The sequence below is a fragment of the Diabrotica undecimpunctata genome, chromosome 3 (assembly GCF_040954645.1).
Source record: "Diabrotica undecimpunctata isolate CICGRU chromosome 3, icDiaUnde3, whole genome shotgun sequence".
In the NCBI taxonomy this organism is placed as follows: Eukaryota; Metazoa; Arthropoda; class Insecta; order Coleoptera; family Chrysomelidae; genus Diabrotica; species Diabrotica undecimpunctata.
This window is the reverse complement of record NC_092805.1, coordinates 104,155,735-104,172,441: the sequence shown is the minus strand read 5'-3', so window position 1 is coordinate 104,172,441 and position 16,707 is coordinate 104,155,735. Positions and strand designations below refer to the sequence as shown.

Genomic DNA, 16,707 nt, shown 5'->3' with positions numbered 1-16,707 from the left:
GCCCATATCTTGTGGGCCATCAAGTAGTTGGAAACCATCTCTTTGTCCCCGTATGGTGAGTGCGATCAAATTCAAATAGTCAGCGTAAGCCATAATCTGCGTTGACTTATTAAATATTGTTCCCCTGTTTTTTAACTCGGCATCTCTTAAAGTCTTATCTAATGCTATATTAAAGAGAAGACACGCCAGCGCATCTCCCTGCCGCAACCCTGCATATGTTTCTAAGGCTTGTGGTTGTGACAGATCGCCTTATATTTTCACTCTACAGATCAAGTTACTAATAGTTGTTTTTACAAGTCTTATTAATTTATGGGAAATGTTAAGTTCATTCATGGCTTTATATAATTTATAAAACATAATCTGGTTTTCCAAGGTCCGGTTTTTTTCTCGATGCACGCGTTTTTCCTCCTTCCTGAGTTCTTTGTACGTTTGCTCCTTATCTCATGTTCTTTGTTGCATAAGTTTACTTGAGTACAGGGCGTAAGCTCCCTTTTTGGAGCTGGGAATTTGTACGTTCCCTTAAAAAATGTAATCCCTTATTATCGACCTGGTGTCTTAATAATTATAATGTTCGTTACTCAAATTATGTAATTTAAGGGTCATCTGACTTCATTATGTGGTTAGTTCCAATTACTTTATAGACGTTTTTCACTGATGATGATCTGATAGGATCGAAAACGTTGTGAAAATTTATAAATCCATTTTGGATAAATTAAAAATTTTAATAAAAATTTTATACCATTTTACAAAGGAAGTTTTTACTTCATTGTAAATTTTTTTAAACCATGGTATACAGGCAACCACTGAAAATTGTTGATAATGATCATAACTGCAAGGTGGTTAAGGAATTTAAATATCTAGGAAAAACAATCACCATTGACAACAAAGTAGAAAGAGAAGTTGAAACGGGAATACTGACAGGAAATAGATCTTTATTTGCAATGCAACACCTAATGAAGCCAAATCTTCCCTCACAAGGTGCAAAAATCCAGATATACAAAATCATAAGACGTACAGAAGCAAAAAATGGACGCTAACAAACAAAAAAGAAGTAAATAAATTTGGTGTGGGAACGTAAAATCGTTAGCGTAATATAGGCGGGTGACTTTTGTTGAAAAATGTCGATTTCATACCCACAAGCTAAAACTTGTTTTAATTGATAGGTTGTGCTGCCAATATGCTATGTTTAAAAGTTTATCGAAATTTTTAATATGGCAGTCTATTTATTTCGAACAACTTTCAAACAAATTATAAAAAATAAATTTTTTCCCTTAAAAACCATTTTTTTTTAATAATTTGGGTTATCTTAAGATGAAAGTTATTATTGTCCAAATATATATGGCGCAAGAGCACAATTCGTGAAACGCTCCGTGTATGAAATCGGGTACCTATCATTAGAGTCTTATAACGCGTTATTTCTACATAACCTTGCTTTGTCAGCTACATAGGTAAATACAAATTCAAACACAGCACGGTTAGCGAATGTCTGTGCTTATTTTTCACCTGAAGTGGTAGCTACAAAAGGTGCCATCTATTTTGATGGCCATAAACGAAATACGGTTTAATAAAATTGTTTTCTATCCTTTTGAGCTGTTCAATAATTGCAAAGTTTACACTTCAGCAAAAGCCTGCTTTCGGCTTTGATAGAAAAGCCAAATATAAAGGCGTAGCCAAATATATATGGCGTGTAATGCGCAAAAATAAGGTAGTAAAGCTAGAGAAGAAGTCACTTGGTAGCTGCCACCCTGTATTTTCACCAGAACAAGAACAACAACTTGTAAGGCATATCCTAGATTTTGAAAGTAGGATGTATGGACTCATCTTGCGTGATTTGCGACAATTAGCCTATCAGCTTGAAAAAAACAAACTGCCCTACAAGTTTCCCATGTCGAAAAAGCTGCTGGTAAAGATTGGTTGAATGGTTTTAGAAGAAGACACCCAGAAATTTGCTTGAGATATCCTGAAGCGATCTCAGCTGCTAGAGCAAAAGCCTTCAACAAACCGGTTGTGGCAAAGTTCTTTAATCTGTTTAGAGAGATTTATGCAAAAAATAATTATGCTCCTCACCAAGTTTATAACAGACGAGACTTCGATTTCTACTGTTCCCGGGCGAAATTCAAGAATATTAGCAAAAAAAGGTTCCACACAAGTTGGGAAGGTAACATCAGCGGAGCGCGGAATTTAGACGACAGCTGTAGTTTGCAGCAGAAATCGAATGAAAGCTGAACTGACAGACGAAGCTCCTCCGGGTACCATATTTGCTTGTCTCCATGAGCCCGTCTTATTTATATTAGATGAACATTTATTGCATACCAGAAATCTCGATGTTATTGTTAATGCCAGAGAAAACTTTGTAACTATCTTGTATTTACCTACCCACTGCACGCACAAGGTACAGTTGCTGTACGTTGTTGTTACGGGTCAACTTAGCGTTTATTTAGACCAAGTATTAAAAAAATGGTTAAACGATCATCCTGGTAGAACTGTGTCAGTGTTTCAAATTAGCCAAATATTTTGCGAAGGCTACTTGAAGTCTTATATACCAACAAATGGGATAATCGGGTTCGATAAAACTGACATATTTCCATTTGACCAGGTTAAATGGAAATATTAACTAAGAAAATATTAACTGCGTAGAGTCTATTTGCGTGTTAATTAAATAAATTCCCACAACAAATTTGAAGGTCCAGCACTCTTAAGGTTCATTATCGAATCAAAAGCGTAATTAAAAAGAGTTCCGATTAGCTGGAGGTTAGAAACTAGATGGGGTGAGACAGAGAGATGGCTGACAACGAAAGGTTAGTAGGAGTTAAAGGTCTGAGAAGCGGAGAGAACGAATTGGGTTCTAAACGATAAAGGATTATTTTCGGTGATAGTTTAAAAAACCGGCAAATTTTGGCTTAATTCAAATGAGCTTTGGTTAAAAAAAAAGAGATTAGGCTCAAATGCTATGTAGCAGTCTTTGTGAAGCGAGATAATCACCGGTTTGTTGCTGTATTCCGTGTCACGGGATCTGATAAACAGCATGTCTGAGGGCTAACTGAGGCCCACGTGGTTTTAAGTGAAAATTAAGCAGCCGAGTTTTGAAGAATATATATTGTTATCATCCAGAATAACCTGAAGTCCAGTTCGATGTTTGACCTCCCCAAGTTTTGTCCAGCTTCCGTTTTGTGTCTCCCATGGGTAGAATCCAGATCGTTTGAAGTTTGTGTGGGACAGTGTTTTTTTTTGTATCCAATTCCAAGATAACAAACTTTTTTAATAATTTAAAAGGAAATAATTAGCCAGTGAAGAAGATAGTTTTGTTAAATTTTTCTAAATAAACATTTTTCGTTAATATACTAAGATTTGCTTTCATGACAAATTAATAAGTTTATAAATAAATACAAGTTTTATGGATCAGCTAATTGTCATATTTTAGTTTTTTTTAAATAAAGTTAACCTTCATAATTAATTAATAATTTAGAAAAGTTTGATATTTGACATATGACAATCAGTGATATCTTTTTCTGTCATTTAGTACATTACCAAAATTTTAAAGTCTGTAGATTCTAACTCGATGGTTTTGTTAGAAGGTTCAATATAACAATTGTTGATAAACTTAGCTTAAATTCTGTTTTATTAGAAGGTTAAACTCAATGTAAGTTTTGTAGATAAATTTGTATATTTTTATTTGTAATAACTGTTTATGTGAAATAAAAATAAATATGTAATGTTTCTCTTTAAATCAGGAGTTTAAAATTATTTCTTTTAAACACATTTTCATCCTCGAAATTTTTTAGGAGAGAAAAACAAGTCTTTCCAAGCTGCAAGAGGATTGTTTTCAACGGCGTCCTATTTTAAATAGTTTAGGAATCTTCTTGTGTAGTGTTGCCCAGGACATCTCTGTAAGTATTTTTTTGATTTATTTTTCGTAGTTGGTTTCTCCCAGTCCCCAAATAAAGAAACCCTTATCCACGACCTAGCTCTCCAACCAAATCACGAGTAGTAAACATGGCCGCCGAGCAATTTTAAGAGGTTGTCATATCTGCGTTCGAAGACAATTGTTCATAGATAGCGAGGATTTCCAACAGGAAAGTACCTTGGTAGAATAACAACCTTGAAAATAAAAGGAAAATTTAATTTCGAAAAAAAAAACAAGTAAGTGGGGCGATTATCGCAAAGCTCCGACTAAATATAATAAGGAACAGACTGCAGATGTGTCAAGGCTCCATAAAGTTTACTTAAATAAGTATTCCCCTCAGATAACTATTCCCTCACTCCAAAAAGAGTCAGGTGAATACACTGACAATGATGAAAGAAGAAAGAACTTTTTAGGGTAAACTTTCCTGAGTCTAAAACAAAACTGATACCTCTAGACACATGGTAGCAGACTGGACTGAACCATAATTTAAGGTTCTCGGTAAAACTGGCGTGTGGCAAAAAAAATGGTAAACCTGCATAAAATCAAATGGACAATAAACTCATTTAAGTAATATAAATCACCGTGTCCGGACGGGTTATATACAATACTTCTACTGAAGAAAAACGGCCTTCTGTATAGAAAATTATGTATGATACTGCAAGCTAGCTTAGGACTGGACTACATACCAAAAGCATGGAGGCTGATAAGAGTAGATTTAAGTTCCAAACCTGGCAAACCAGAAAGAAAAAAATGCTCGATAGGGAAATTAGAGATGGCATTTGGTTAAAAGTTCTATACATCAGGGACGTATCGAGCAGGCCTTTTTACTGAAACGGCACCATCTCCGGGTGTACGTTCTAGAAAACCAAGAGGTGATGTTAAGTACATTTCTTCGACAGAGACGAAGCATTCGATAACCACTCCTACGAAGCAATCACAAGTACGATTCGCCTGAAAGAAATAGTCGAAATAAGCTGCAGATGAATAGACTGCTTACTAAGGAACCGTGTGATATACGCAACGTTACTGGGGGATAGAGTGTCAGCAGAAGTAGCTACTGACTGTTCGCAGGAGGGGAGTATTATCTTCTATCTTGTGGAATCTGGAACGACAGGCATCATGGCTTGTGCTATGCGGATGACCTAGTCATCTTAGCCAACGGTAATCTAATGGCATAGTCGGAGATATAATGTAACAGACTTTGACTTATCAGTCGTCTAAATTCAAATCCGATATGTCCATTAAAAAGAATTTTAAGTAAACCCGAAAAAACTTTATTTCTGTTTGAAATAACCTGAATCAAAGTATATTATTTTTGTTTGGCTATTTCTACACCTAAATAAATTGTGTCCATAAATATTTTTTTAATGAAATTTAAATTTTGACATGTCGGGTTTTGCTTAAAATAGCAGAAATCTGAAAAACTTAATATTTTTGATATTTTTTATTAAACAAAAATGTGTGGTTATGGTTCTTCCAAACAAAATTTTTCAGTTTTGATTTCGTCTGCTTCCTACTCCCTCAAAGCATCTTGCGATTTAAGGCAACTAGCTAATTTTGACGTAAATACTGTAGGATTTTTGTTAAAGGCTTTCTTGAAACAAGATAATTTTTCATCTTTTTGTCAAGAACTGAGGTATTGACCCCTCGACATTTTAATATATTGGTCAGGACACGTAACTTCAGTAATTTTCTATGACTGTAAAGTTTTTATTTTCAGCGCCATAGCCATCACAGGAGAGGTGAACGGTTTTTGCATTGTTACTAAATTTAAATGTTGTAAGGGTATGGTATAGTGCTGGCGCTAACTTCTATTATGACCCAGTTCTGCCCATATATACGATATAACTGTAGATGGATTCAATATTCACTTGGAACTTTCACCTTGGAAAGTTGGTCTGCCATTTTTAGGAGTACTAAGTTTTTTTGGCAATCAAAGCTGAATGTCAGACACGTGGAACATAAGTCAGTTTTTGGGATACCAAAAACATTATATTATCGCGTAAAAATATTCGAAAAACGATTCCCTAACCTTCAGGTTTCTTACAGTGTAATTAAACATTTTCCAGAGCTTTCGTATGGTTAGCTCTGTTCGTAAATAAAATCTGTGGAACGTTTTGGAACGACAGTAATGAGACTCACAGAACTTTAGAGACTAGTTTCTTATCATTTTTTCCTCTCTGTCTCCTCCACCACGTTATTTGAGCATGTTATTACATGCTCTTTTTAAACCTCTTGGCAATATTTAAAATTCTGTCTTTTTTCACTAATAAAATTTCCACAAAAGCTTGTCTACACACATTAAACATCCACACAACTATTAAATCATCACTTCTTTTAGTCTGACATGCGCCTTAGGCACGTGGTACATCCAACTCCATTCTTATTGGTTGACGTGGACATGTCGGTGTTTGCACCGAAGTCGGCTGTAGATATGTCGGGTTTTGCATCTACAGCTTGTTTTTTATCCAGAATAATTTATGTAAGATGTCGACTTTTAAATTAAGACTATACAGCAACTGGTAACCCTTTATATTACGGGTAGAATGACGTATAAATCTCAAAATCGTAAAGGTTAGCTCTGTTCGTAAATAAAATCTGTGGAACGTTTTGGAACGACAGTAATGAGACTCACAGAACTTTAGAGACTAGTTTCTTATCATTTTTTCCTCTCTGTCTCCTCTACGACGTTATTTGAGCATGTTATTACATGCTCTTTTTGAACCTCTTGGCAATATTTAAAATTCTGTCTTTTTTCGCTAATAAAATTTCCACAAAAGCTTGTCTACACACATTAAACATCCACACAACTATTAAACCATCCCTTCTTTTAGTCCGACATGCGCCTTAGGCACGTGGTGCATCCAACTCCATTCTTATTGGTTGACGTGGACATGTCGGTGTTTGCACTGAAGTCGGCTGTAGATATGTCGGGTTTTGCATCTACAGCTTGTTTTTCATCCAGAATATTTTATGTAAGATGTCGACTTTTATATTAAGACTATACAGCAACTGGTAGCCCTTTATATTACGGGTAGAATGACGTATAAATCTCAAAATCGTAAAACATGTGACTTGTCGGGTTTTGCATTTAGGCGTACAGCCTTCGTGTACCTTGGCCTACCTGAAAACATCTTCATCCTTCCCTATCTAGTGACTGTCTTCTAAATCCCCTCACTCCAATCTCCCTGCACATCGTCCAGATATCGTGAGTTTAGGTCGTCCTTCTTCTTATTCCGAGTAGCTTATTTGTATGGATTTTAGCAGGATCACTTTCATCGGCATATCGTGGCTTACCCATCTTAAACGGTTTCTTTTGATAGTTTTCACGATATATCTCCGCCATATGTGGTCCTCGATACTTTTCTTTCAAATATTCGTAGTAACTATTCATTGCGCGTGGTCATTGCCCATATTTCCGATCTGCAAATGAGTACTGAGCGTATTATTGTTTTACAAAGTTTGCACTTTGTTGCTCTCGACATAATTCTCGTTCTTAGTTGAGGGCTAAAATCACAGCAATTAGCCACGCATATTCGTTTTCTTATTTCTTGGGATGCGGTATTTTTGCACCAGAGACCACAAGTAGCAAACTTCTTCCACTGGTTATATAGTTTAGCTAATTATTATTACTGTGTGTAATATTTAAAATGCAATAAAAAATAAAGATAATTGAAACAATTTTATTATCAAAATAAAACATAATTGAAACAATAACAACATATTAATTCTCTTTCTTTTCTTTTTTATTATCTTTTTTCTGCTCGCCAACAACATGCGACATATCGTCAGTTCTGCTTTTATCCACTGGATATAACCTAAAAAGAATGTAAATGGAATTTTAATCAATACAGGATTTGAAATATTTATCAAAAACTATGAAAATAAAATATTTTCAAATATGTGATCTAATGAAAACGTTTTATTTAACGTTCAACAATTTTTTTTACAAAATTATCTACGGTTTAAAATCTAAAGTGACAATCAGATGTAAAAGAGTTGTGTTAAAAAATGACTTATTGATAACTATTTAGTAATACTGGATATCCAAAAGAGTGTCTGTCCAAAAAAGGTGTCGATGGTTTGGTAATTAAACTAAATCAAATAATAAAATTATTTGTAAATATTTTATTTACAAATAGTGAATTGGTAACAACACGTTAGAACATTTCTCGCGAGATTGCCCTCATTTTTAATCAGTATTGTACTTTTTCAGATATTCTCTATAGAAAAGGTCAAGAGGACCCCTATACCAATGGCGCCTTTACAAGCAATCACTTTGTTTGGGAAATATTTGCTGCCGCAGCAATTGACGAGCCACAGGTATGGCAAGTGACCTCGTCTTCCTTGAACCATGTTTTCAAAATCTCTGTAGCATTCCATTTGTAAATTTTAGTAGAATAATATAATCTGGTTCAAGAACTGAATCAAAGAACCCCAAAAAAATACATCAAGGATGAAAATTTGGGACTAGGTAGATGAAAGTGTCTATTATTAAATAAAAAAAAGTTTACATTCCTAAGGTACCTCCGTTTTTCAGAAATTTTTCAAAAAGGATCGACTTCATATTTGTATGTATTTCGTAAAATAATGAAAAAAAAAAAATTTTTTAGAAAACTATTATCGGCATGACTTTATCTTTAAAATTTGTACAAACAATTTTTTTATACCTTTAGTAGTTTCTGAGAAACTTCAATTTTAATATGAATATATTTGCACAGTAAATTAAAAATTATTTAATTTAGAAAAATATGTTTAAAGATAAACACATAGTTTTTGAGATCAGCAAATATTTTTCGTCATAGAAATTTATATAATATTTATATTTAAAATTTTATATTACTTGTAAGTAAAGTAAAACTTTTAGGGGTGATGTTTTTACCCTCAGACTGTTACCCTCATCAAATTCTGACTATTTTGCGTATTTTTTGTGTTCTGCAGTGAGTATCGTAGTGGTTGTGCAACGTAGGTTGTGTAACATGAATTATATGATTGTGTATTGTGTGTTGCATAAGTATTGTGTGAGGTGTAGGCGATGTCTCCGCTTCCTATTACTCCGCTATTGGTGGTATGTTCCTGTTGTTGACTTCTTATTTAGTATTGACAACCAGCCTGCTACTTTCTGCTGGTGGGTTTGCTACACATTTTTCTTCATTAAGTAGCATAAAAGCTGCTTCTTTGACTGTTCTCTTTTTCATGTCTGTTTTCTTCAACTATAATCATGCTGTTGTCTACAAGATCAAGGCAAAGTATGTCAATTTTGAAAGACATAACCTATCTACAACCCGTTGGTCATACCATTATATTTCCAAGAATTCTTAAAAATAAACTATTTCGAGAACGATTTCCGAAGAGGAAATCGAAACGTCAAACTTTATATAGTTAAAATTGTGATTTTAATTAGAATCAATTGTGGTTCAATCCCATATAAACATAATATTCAAATTTGACAAAATAGTTTCCAGCGGAATCGTAGATACCTAATATTGACGTATCGTAGATACCTAATATTGACGTATTAAATCATCTCAGAATTGCAAATAATGTATTTATTAAATATTGTCATGAGTTATGGTGTTTGGCTCTATATTCATATTCTGACTGACCATAAAGCAATTTGAAATTGAATGTAAATACTGAGGTTACATTCATTTTTTCGTAATTATTTTTAAGATATTGTCACAAAACAAATTATATAAAATTTTTGTCCAATGAGTATATATTTAACTATCGTATAAACACTACTTACCATCTTTGGTATAAATAAATCAAAAAGACAACATCGTCTCTGAAACAAGCTACCCTGTGTGCAATAGGCATGGTAATGATAAAGGCGAAGATATCGTCTATAAAAGTGTTAAATGCTCTATAGGTGAAAGCCCTCCAAGGCAGGGCTGCTACAGACTTGAGGCGATAGTTGATGAACAGTTGGGGCAGCATGAATATAAAACCAAATGCGTAAACTCCGTTCACTAGGCTATTTATTGTCCACGAATACCAACTAAAAAATAAACAAAGCATGTACTCGTAATTTATTTTGTGTTTAAAAACAATAATTATATACAGAAGCAGTGGGTAAATGGGTAGCATAAAGAAATACAGTTAAGATTTAATTTCATGAATGGTGCCTCTGCTCATTCACTTATATGTATTTCGTCATCGCAGGACTTAGAAGCAGAAATGCAATTTTAGATTCTCCATGTCGGTCCATTTATCGTCTGTTTTATCTTGTAAAAGGCATAGATTTAAGCAAAAATCTGAATTTTGGTTTCGACAATTAAGAAATCTTCGTATTTCTACTTTTTATTATTATTCCTTCTTGATGGAAAAGATTTGTTTTCGCGTTCAGGGCTTCTGCAGAGTTGCTCAGATAAGTCCTGATAGGACGAAATACCTATAAGCGAATAAGCAGAGGCATTATACGTGAAATCAAATCTTAACTGTCTTTTTTAACTGCCTTTTAATATAATGTAGTTTATTTACTGCATTTAGAAATATAATATATTTGAAAAGATTTTAACAATAATAGTGTAGTACAGTTAGCTATATATTATAATCACATACAATGTTTTTAACGTTAATATACACATCGCGTAATTCTTCCCCCTTCCTATTATTTAAAAAAAACTTAAAAGTTCTCAAAAATTAAAAGGGTAGAACTTATAGTTAAGATTCTTAATTACAACCGTTATAGAGGTCACTACTAGCTCTTAACTCTTACGATCTGTGAGGTCGCCTTTCTTATGCATGATTATTATGATGGAACTGCTCCATGACATTGGGATTCTTCTAGTTTCTAAGCATCAAGTATGTCTTTCAGAGCGTAAATTAATTTTTCTCCTCCTTCCTTAATACTTTCAATCACAATGCCACCTACATATATGGCTCTGATATTTTTCATCTCTCTTAAGGTTGATCTTCACCCTCGATTAATTTGTTTCTGATCCTAGAGATGGCTCTACTGCGGCATACTACTGTGGTAATTTTTTTAACTTAATCGTAGATTTCTACATGACGACTCTGTAATATTTTCAAACCCTAATATAAATTACAGTTTTCTATAATTATATCCATTGGCTGAGGTGCCAAGTTGTGCAGACAATAATTTTATCAAATACCTAGTAGACCAAATAAGCAAAGATATCTTTAACAACATCTTTATGTATAATATTTTACTGCTCCGCTGTGTCAATCGGAATGTATTAAAGTTACGCATTTGCAAGAACATAATCCACACCATAACATTGAAAAATGACACATATTTATTATGTAAACATTTTTATCGACAAAGAGGTACTTAGCGGCGCTATCTGTGAATATCGTATTACCACTAAATTTATACATGCAATCATATATTAGATTTTTGTTGATAGAATAGTTAAAAATTAAATTATCTGGTATTATTTAATATTTTAGTGGGATTTATATGAAAAATGGTCAATCGTCAAAAATGTTATTTAAAACATGCGAACATGTCTTTCTTTTGGTCTGTTTATTACTGGTTTCAGGTTTGTTATCTTCCTTATTAGTGCGTCTTTTTCTCTTCTTTGTATGTGTCCAAACCATCTCAGTCTGTGTGGATTAATAAATTTTACTATGTCTTCCCCTTCGGTTATATTTCTATTTCTTATTTCATGCTTTATTAGTCTTCTATATTCTCCTTGTTCGGGCTTTATTGGGCTGTTTATTCTTATCATTTTGCTTTTAATAATTCTTACTTTTTCTTTATATTTTACTTTTTATTTATATTTTTATTTTCTTTATATCTATTTTCGTACGACATATTACTCTCGCTACGTATGCTATCACTGGTCTAATTGCTGCTCTATATATTTTTGTGTTTGTTTTTTGCTGTTTTTTATCTTTAAGTAGTGAATGATATTTCCAAAACACGATATTCTTCTCTCACCTTGTGTGCGTGGTACTGTCATGCGTTGGATGTACGATTTGGGGTAGTTGATGCCTATTTAGTTATCACGGTTCTATTTGGTCTAATTAGTTCTTCAGTTTCCGTATTCGACCATTTTATAAAGCCAAATGAGTATGTGAAAAGTGGTATTGAGTATGTGTTTATTGCTTTTACTATGTGCTTGAAATTAAGTTTGCTTTTGAGTATTAGTATCCCAGATTTAGTCATACGGCTCACACTCCATCTAAGGGGAAAATTGACTCATCCCAGATACCTACGGTATCAAAAGGATTGAGCTCTGGTGGGACTCTTTCCGTGTTACCGAGCCCTAGGTGGCTTGATATGTTGGAGTATCTCCCAAAAATTTTCGTACACATCTGGACGTTGAGGGTACTACAGCTTTCTGCATAGTCTTGTAGAGATGTTCATTCAGACCTAGCTTTTTTATGTTTTCTAGGAGTTTCTTTGGAATTACTCCAGTAGTAGAGAGAATAATAGGTATTGTCTGGGTACTTTCCATTCTCCACTGTCTTCGTATTTGAATTTCCAGATCCCTGTACGTGGCGATTTTTTCGTTCTGTTTAACACGAAGATTATGGTTGTTGGGTATCGCCACATCAATTAATGTTATTTGTCTCTTTAGTTTAATAACTAGTATGAGATCTGGTCTATTATGTGCCACTGTTTGTTCTGTGAGCACAGTGCGGTCCCAGGATAGCTTGTAGTTGTCATTGTCAAGTATACTCTCAGGAACGTATTGATAATATGGAAGATGGTTTGTTTGAAGAAGTCCGAGTTTGATAGCTATCTCTTGATGAATGATCTTTCTTACTGAGTCGTGCCGTTCCTTATATTCAGTTGCAGCAAATGCCTGACAGCCCCGGTAAGATGTTTGATGGTTTCCTGAGCTTAACATCCATATCGGCATTTGTCATTCTGGACCTGAGGGTCTTTGACGATATATTTCAGGTAATTTTTGGTTTGTATAACCTGATCCTGAATGTCTAGTAGTGAATCTTCTGTTTCAGGGAACATCTTTCCTGACGTCAGCCAATAGTTCGACGCTATATTGTCGACATGGTCTTGACTGACCTCATTGGGATGTCGCCCATGCAGAGGTTCACTCATCAAACAGAGAAAGAAATAGGTATGAACCCTGTGACTGTAAGAGAGATGATCGTGAAGATGACTGGAGGAAGTACGGAGGAATGGAATAGTGTTCACAATTACATCCGAGCAGTCATTAAAAAGAAAGAAGAAGAAGAGAAACACCAACCGAGCCAACGACAGAGATAAGATCTAATTACTATTTTAATGGAAATAAGCCACAATTGAAGGTTAAAATAAGTTTATTGACGTTTGAATCTTTGATCTTTGATCTTGCACTAATAACTTGTTTATACTCCAACAATTAATAGAAAAAAGAATAGTAGTTGGTACCAAAGTACATCTAGCCTTCATCGACCTAGAAAAGGCGTATTATACAGTTCCAAGACTTAAATTGTGGCAACAACTCGACATTAGTTCATACCTTTTAGGAATAATTACAGAAGTATACAGGGAGAACACTACTTACCTAAAAATCGGAAATAGACTATCAGAGCCAATAAAAGTAACTAAAGGACTAAAACAAGGGTGCATAATGTCACACTCACTGTTTAATTTATATATTGAGGCAGCCCTCCATAATTGGAAAAACCACTGCCTGGGAATGGGAATCCCCATAAGAAATGACGTACTGTTCTTCCTGAACTTTGCGGATGACCAAGTCGTCCTAGCTCAAGATTTTAGCGTCTATACAGAGAATATGTAAAATGTGGGTTACAAGTCAGCATGAAGAAAACAGAATATTTAGTTATCAATTCAGATGCAAGGTTTGAAGTGTTGATCGACGAGGACGTGGAAATCAAACAAGTGGAAAAATTTAAATATTTAAGTGCACTCATTACTAAGAACGGCTTGGGACAAACCAAAATTAAACACCGAATTACTCAGAGACGTAAAATTGTAGGATATCTGAACTCCTTATGGTGGGATCGCAACATTTCCAAAAGGAACAAAAAAAGAATAGGGCAAACCATGGTCGAATCAGTTCTTTGTTATGGCTCTGAAGTATAAACAATTGTCAATGCAGACCTGAAGAGAAGATTGTTAGCAGTTGAAATGGATTATTTGAGAAGAAGTGCTAGAACATCAAGCCAGGAAAGGAAGACCAACGCTACAGAAACGGTCATTGACAGAATAGAAAAAAAGAGGTTCAAAATGGTTTGGACACCTATTGAGAATGCCTGACGAACGTTGGCCCCAAAAACTTCACAAATGGATGCCCCCCGGAAGAAGAAAAAGAGGTAGAACTTGACGCTCATGGAATGAAGGAATTAGAAGAGCGATGGAATCGAAAGGTTTGGAGGAGGAGCATGCCTTAAACCGGCAGAATTGGCGGAGAAGAACGGGAATACGGCGATAGCCGTCTCCAAAATAAATTGTATTTACAAGTTGGCTTATTCCCATTAAAATAGTAATTACTTTAAAAGCCACAAGAAAATAGTTTCAGAACAATAGATAAGATTTAGATAAGAGAAGTGAGTGTTCCAAAAATGTCTTCACCCCACTTTCGGAGTACAGTACGTGCGACAGTCAAATGCACACAAGTAAGAGAGGGTGGTTTTAGTTGGTAGGCAGGATAATAGATACCTGAATCTTTGGCACTGCTATCTTTAGTACTTTAAATTAAACTAAAACCCAAATTTTATGGACTCAAAATGGAGGTAGCATAAAAAAATTTCAAACCCCCCCCCCTCAGACAAATTCTGTGTACGATACTGGTTATGCAAGAAACACTATTTTTATAAATACTAAAATAATTAACCATAAACGCCTAAATAGGTTTTTAAAACTAAATAGGTTTTTTATAGATATATTACTTATAGAGTGTAAATTTTATGATATCCTACTTTCAAAATAAAAGTTGCAGTATCTACTATTCTGTAACTCTGTAAGTTTCAGCATGACCGGTTCAAAGTTCAAACCGATAACATTCCTATTAAATTTTGTTGTTATCTGCCAAAGTGTTGTACAAAGTAATTGATATGGCAACCCTGTTAGTGTGACGTTTTGCTTGAAGCGTTTCGAAGCCGAACGTAATGCTATCTATCGATGATAAATACTACCATTGCTTCAGATGGAGCCATCTCCCTACATTACGATTTGAAGGCGGCAGTTCAAGACATAATTCTTGTTTAACGAGATTTTTCATATGTTTAGGAAAAAATATTTAACTTTTTGTTGCAAATATTTTCCACTTTTACAGTTTTAAATATGTTGTTATTAAAAAAATTTTCGGTTTCTTACCGGTAACTTTATTATAAGCCGAAACATATTATTTTTTCCTATTGGAACAAAACTGTAAATTCAAAAATTTTCAAAAAATTCATAAGTATTTCTTATAAGCATATCTTGATGCTGTAAACAAAATAAACAAAATCCTATGTTTGGTTTTCCCGCTTTATACTTGGAAAAAAGTAGTTTTTTTGAGTTTTTTCAAAAACGAAAACATGAAGTTTGTTTAAAAGTTGTCAAAATACTTCTAGACATCACATATACCTTCTCAAATTTTTTCAAATTTTTTGAATTTGGGGTTTGTCTTTTGGGGGGTGCAGATCAACCTTAATGCCATTTCACTTTCTAATAATGTAATTTCCGGTATATCTTCTAAGCCCTGATTATGAACTGTTGGAATATTTGTTACGTCACTGTTAGTGGTGGCATGTTTTTTGTACTATACGCAATAGAAATCTTCCACTATTTTTATTATTTTTTCTTTATCTGACCTTCTGTACCTGTACCTTCACGGTGCTTATGAATATGTTTTATTCCTTTGTCTGCAAGCTTCTTCTCGATCGTTTTAAGCTTTTATGTCGTTCTACTACTTCTTTCCTAATTTCTTTTGATACTTCTTCGCTTACTCTTCTATATTTTGATGTGACCTTCTTTTCAATTTATCTTTGTGCGTTGATCTATTGTATCAGATTTTTTATTTTGTTTACTACAATATCTGTCTACAGCGTGTTTCAGAACACCTGCTATTTGGTTATTTATTCCCTCCAGCTCTATGCTCTCTAGGTTTTGAAGATGGTCCATCAGATATTCTGCGTACATTGGAAGGGTTCTCTGGGGATGTCCACTTTGTTAGCTTCTACCTTGTTATCTTGTTTGATTTTTTCCTTACACTACCTACTAAAAACTTCACACTCCTAAAAGAATTTTCCTGCAAATGCTCTATGGAATTAAATTGATTGAATGTGTTGGGCAGTATGGTTGCTGCTTATTAGAGAACGTTTCTACACTTTTTATGAACTGGAGCCTAAAAATAAATTTTCTCAAATTTGATTTCGTAACAGATAAATAAATGATTGGATATTATTTTTGCCGTATATATTACCTGTCACTATTTGTCGCTTATACTTCCCCACGCCCAGTTAAGTGACGACTTATCTGGAGAAAGCCAAGCGTTCTTGTCCTCTCCCTCGTGACACCGACTATGACTATTTTGTAACAAATGTTGTGTCATCTGAGAAAATCATATTGTGACACTGTGAAGGGCACCATAGCTTACGTTCATGTGCCAATTCTATGCGTACGGCTTTAAGTCGTTTAAAAAGTCTTCTTCTTCAAATTCCATCTGCTGTCGAAGGTTGGAAATTATCAGGGCTATGCGAATCCTGTTGACTGCCGCTCTAAATAGTTCTGCACTACTGCATCCAAACCATTCCCTCTACTCTAGATACTCTCAAACTTCTAAATCTTAAATTAGCAGCATAAAATTTTAATTTAAATGTTATCTCCTTTTTACACATTTTATTGTTTATCGGGCGTATTAGTTTATTTTTAATTT

The 16,707-nt window shown here is 34.3% G+C and overlaps 1 protein-coding gene and 1 long non-coding RNA gene across 2 annotated transcripts in view; one reads left to right on the top strand and one right to left on the bottom strand.

Annotated features, from left to right (window-relative positions):
- Positions 1-3,559: 3,559 nt before the first annotated feature.
- Positions 3,560-9,381, top strand: LOC140437135 (uncharacterized). The gene is made up of 3 exons (XR_011950351.1): positions 3,560-3,640; positions 3,783-3,887; positions 8,121-9,381. It is a non-coding gene; the product is annotated as an uncharacterized lncRNA (long non-coding RNA).
- The window catches only part of LOC140437134 (lipid scramblase CLPTM1L), a 25,810-nt gene continuing 16,676 nt past the window's right edge, over positions 7,574-16,707 (bottom strand). The window contains exons 6-7 of the mRNA XM_072526469.1: positions 9,654-9,905; positions 7,574-7,722 (exon numbers count right to left, since the gene is read on the bottom strand). Coding sequence (XP_072382570.1) covers positions 7,629-7,722; positions 9,654-9,905 — 346 coding nt within the window. The 3' untranslated portion in view covers positions 7,574-7,628. The remainder of the gene's footprint in view (positions 7,723-9,653; positions 9,906-16,707) is intronic.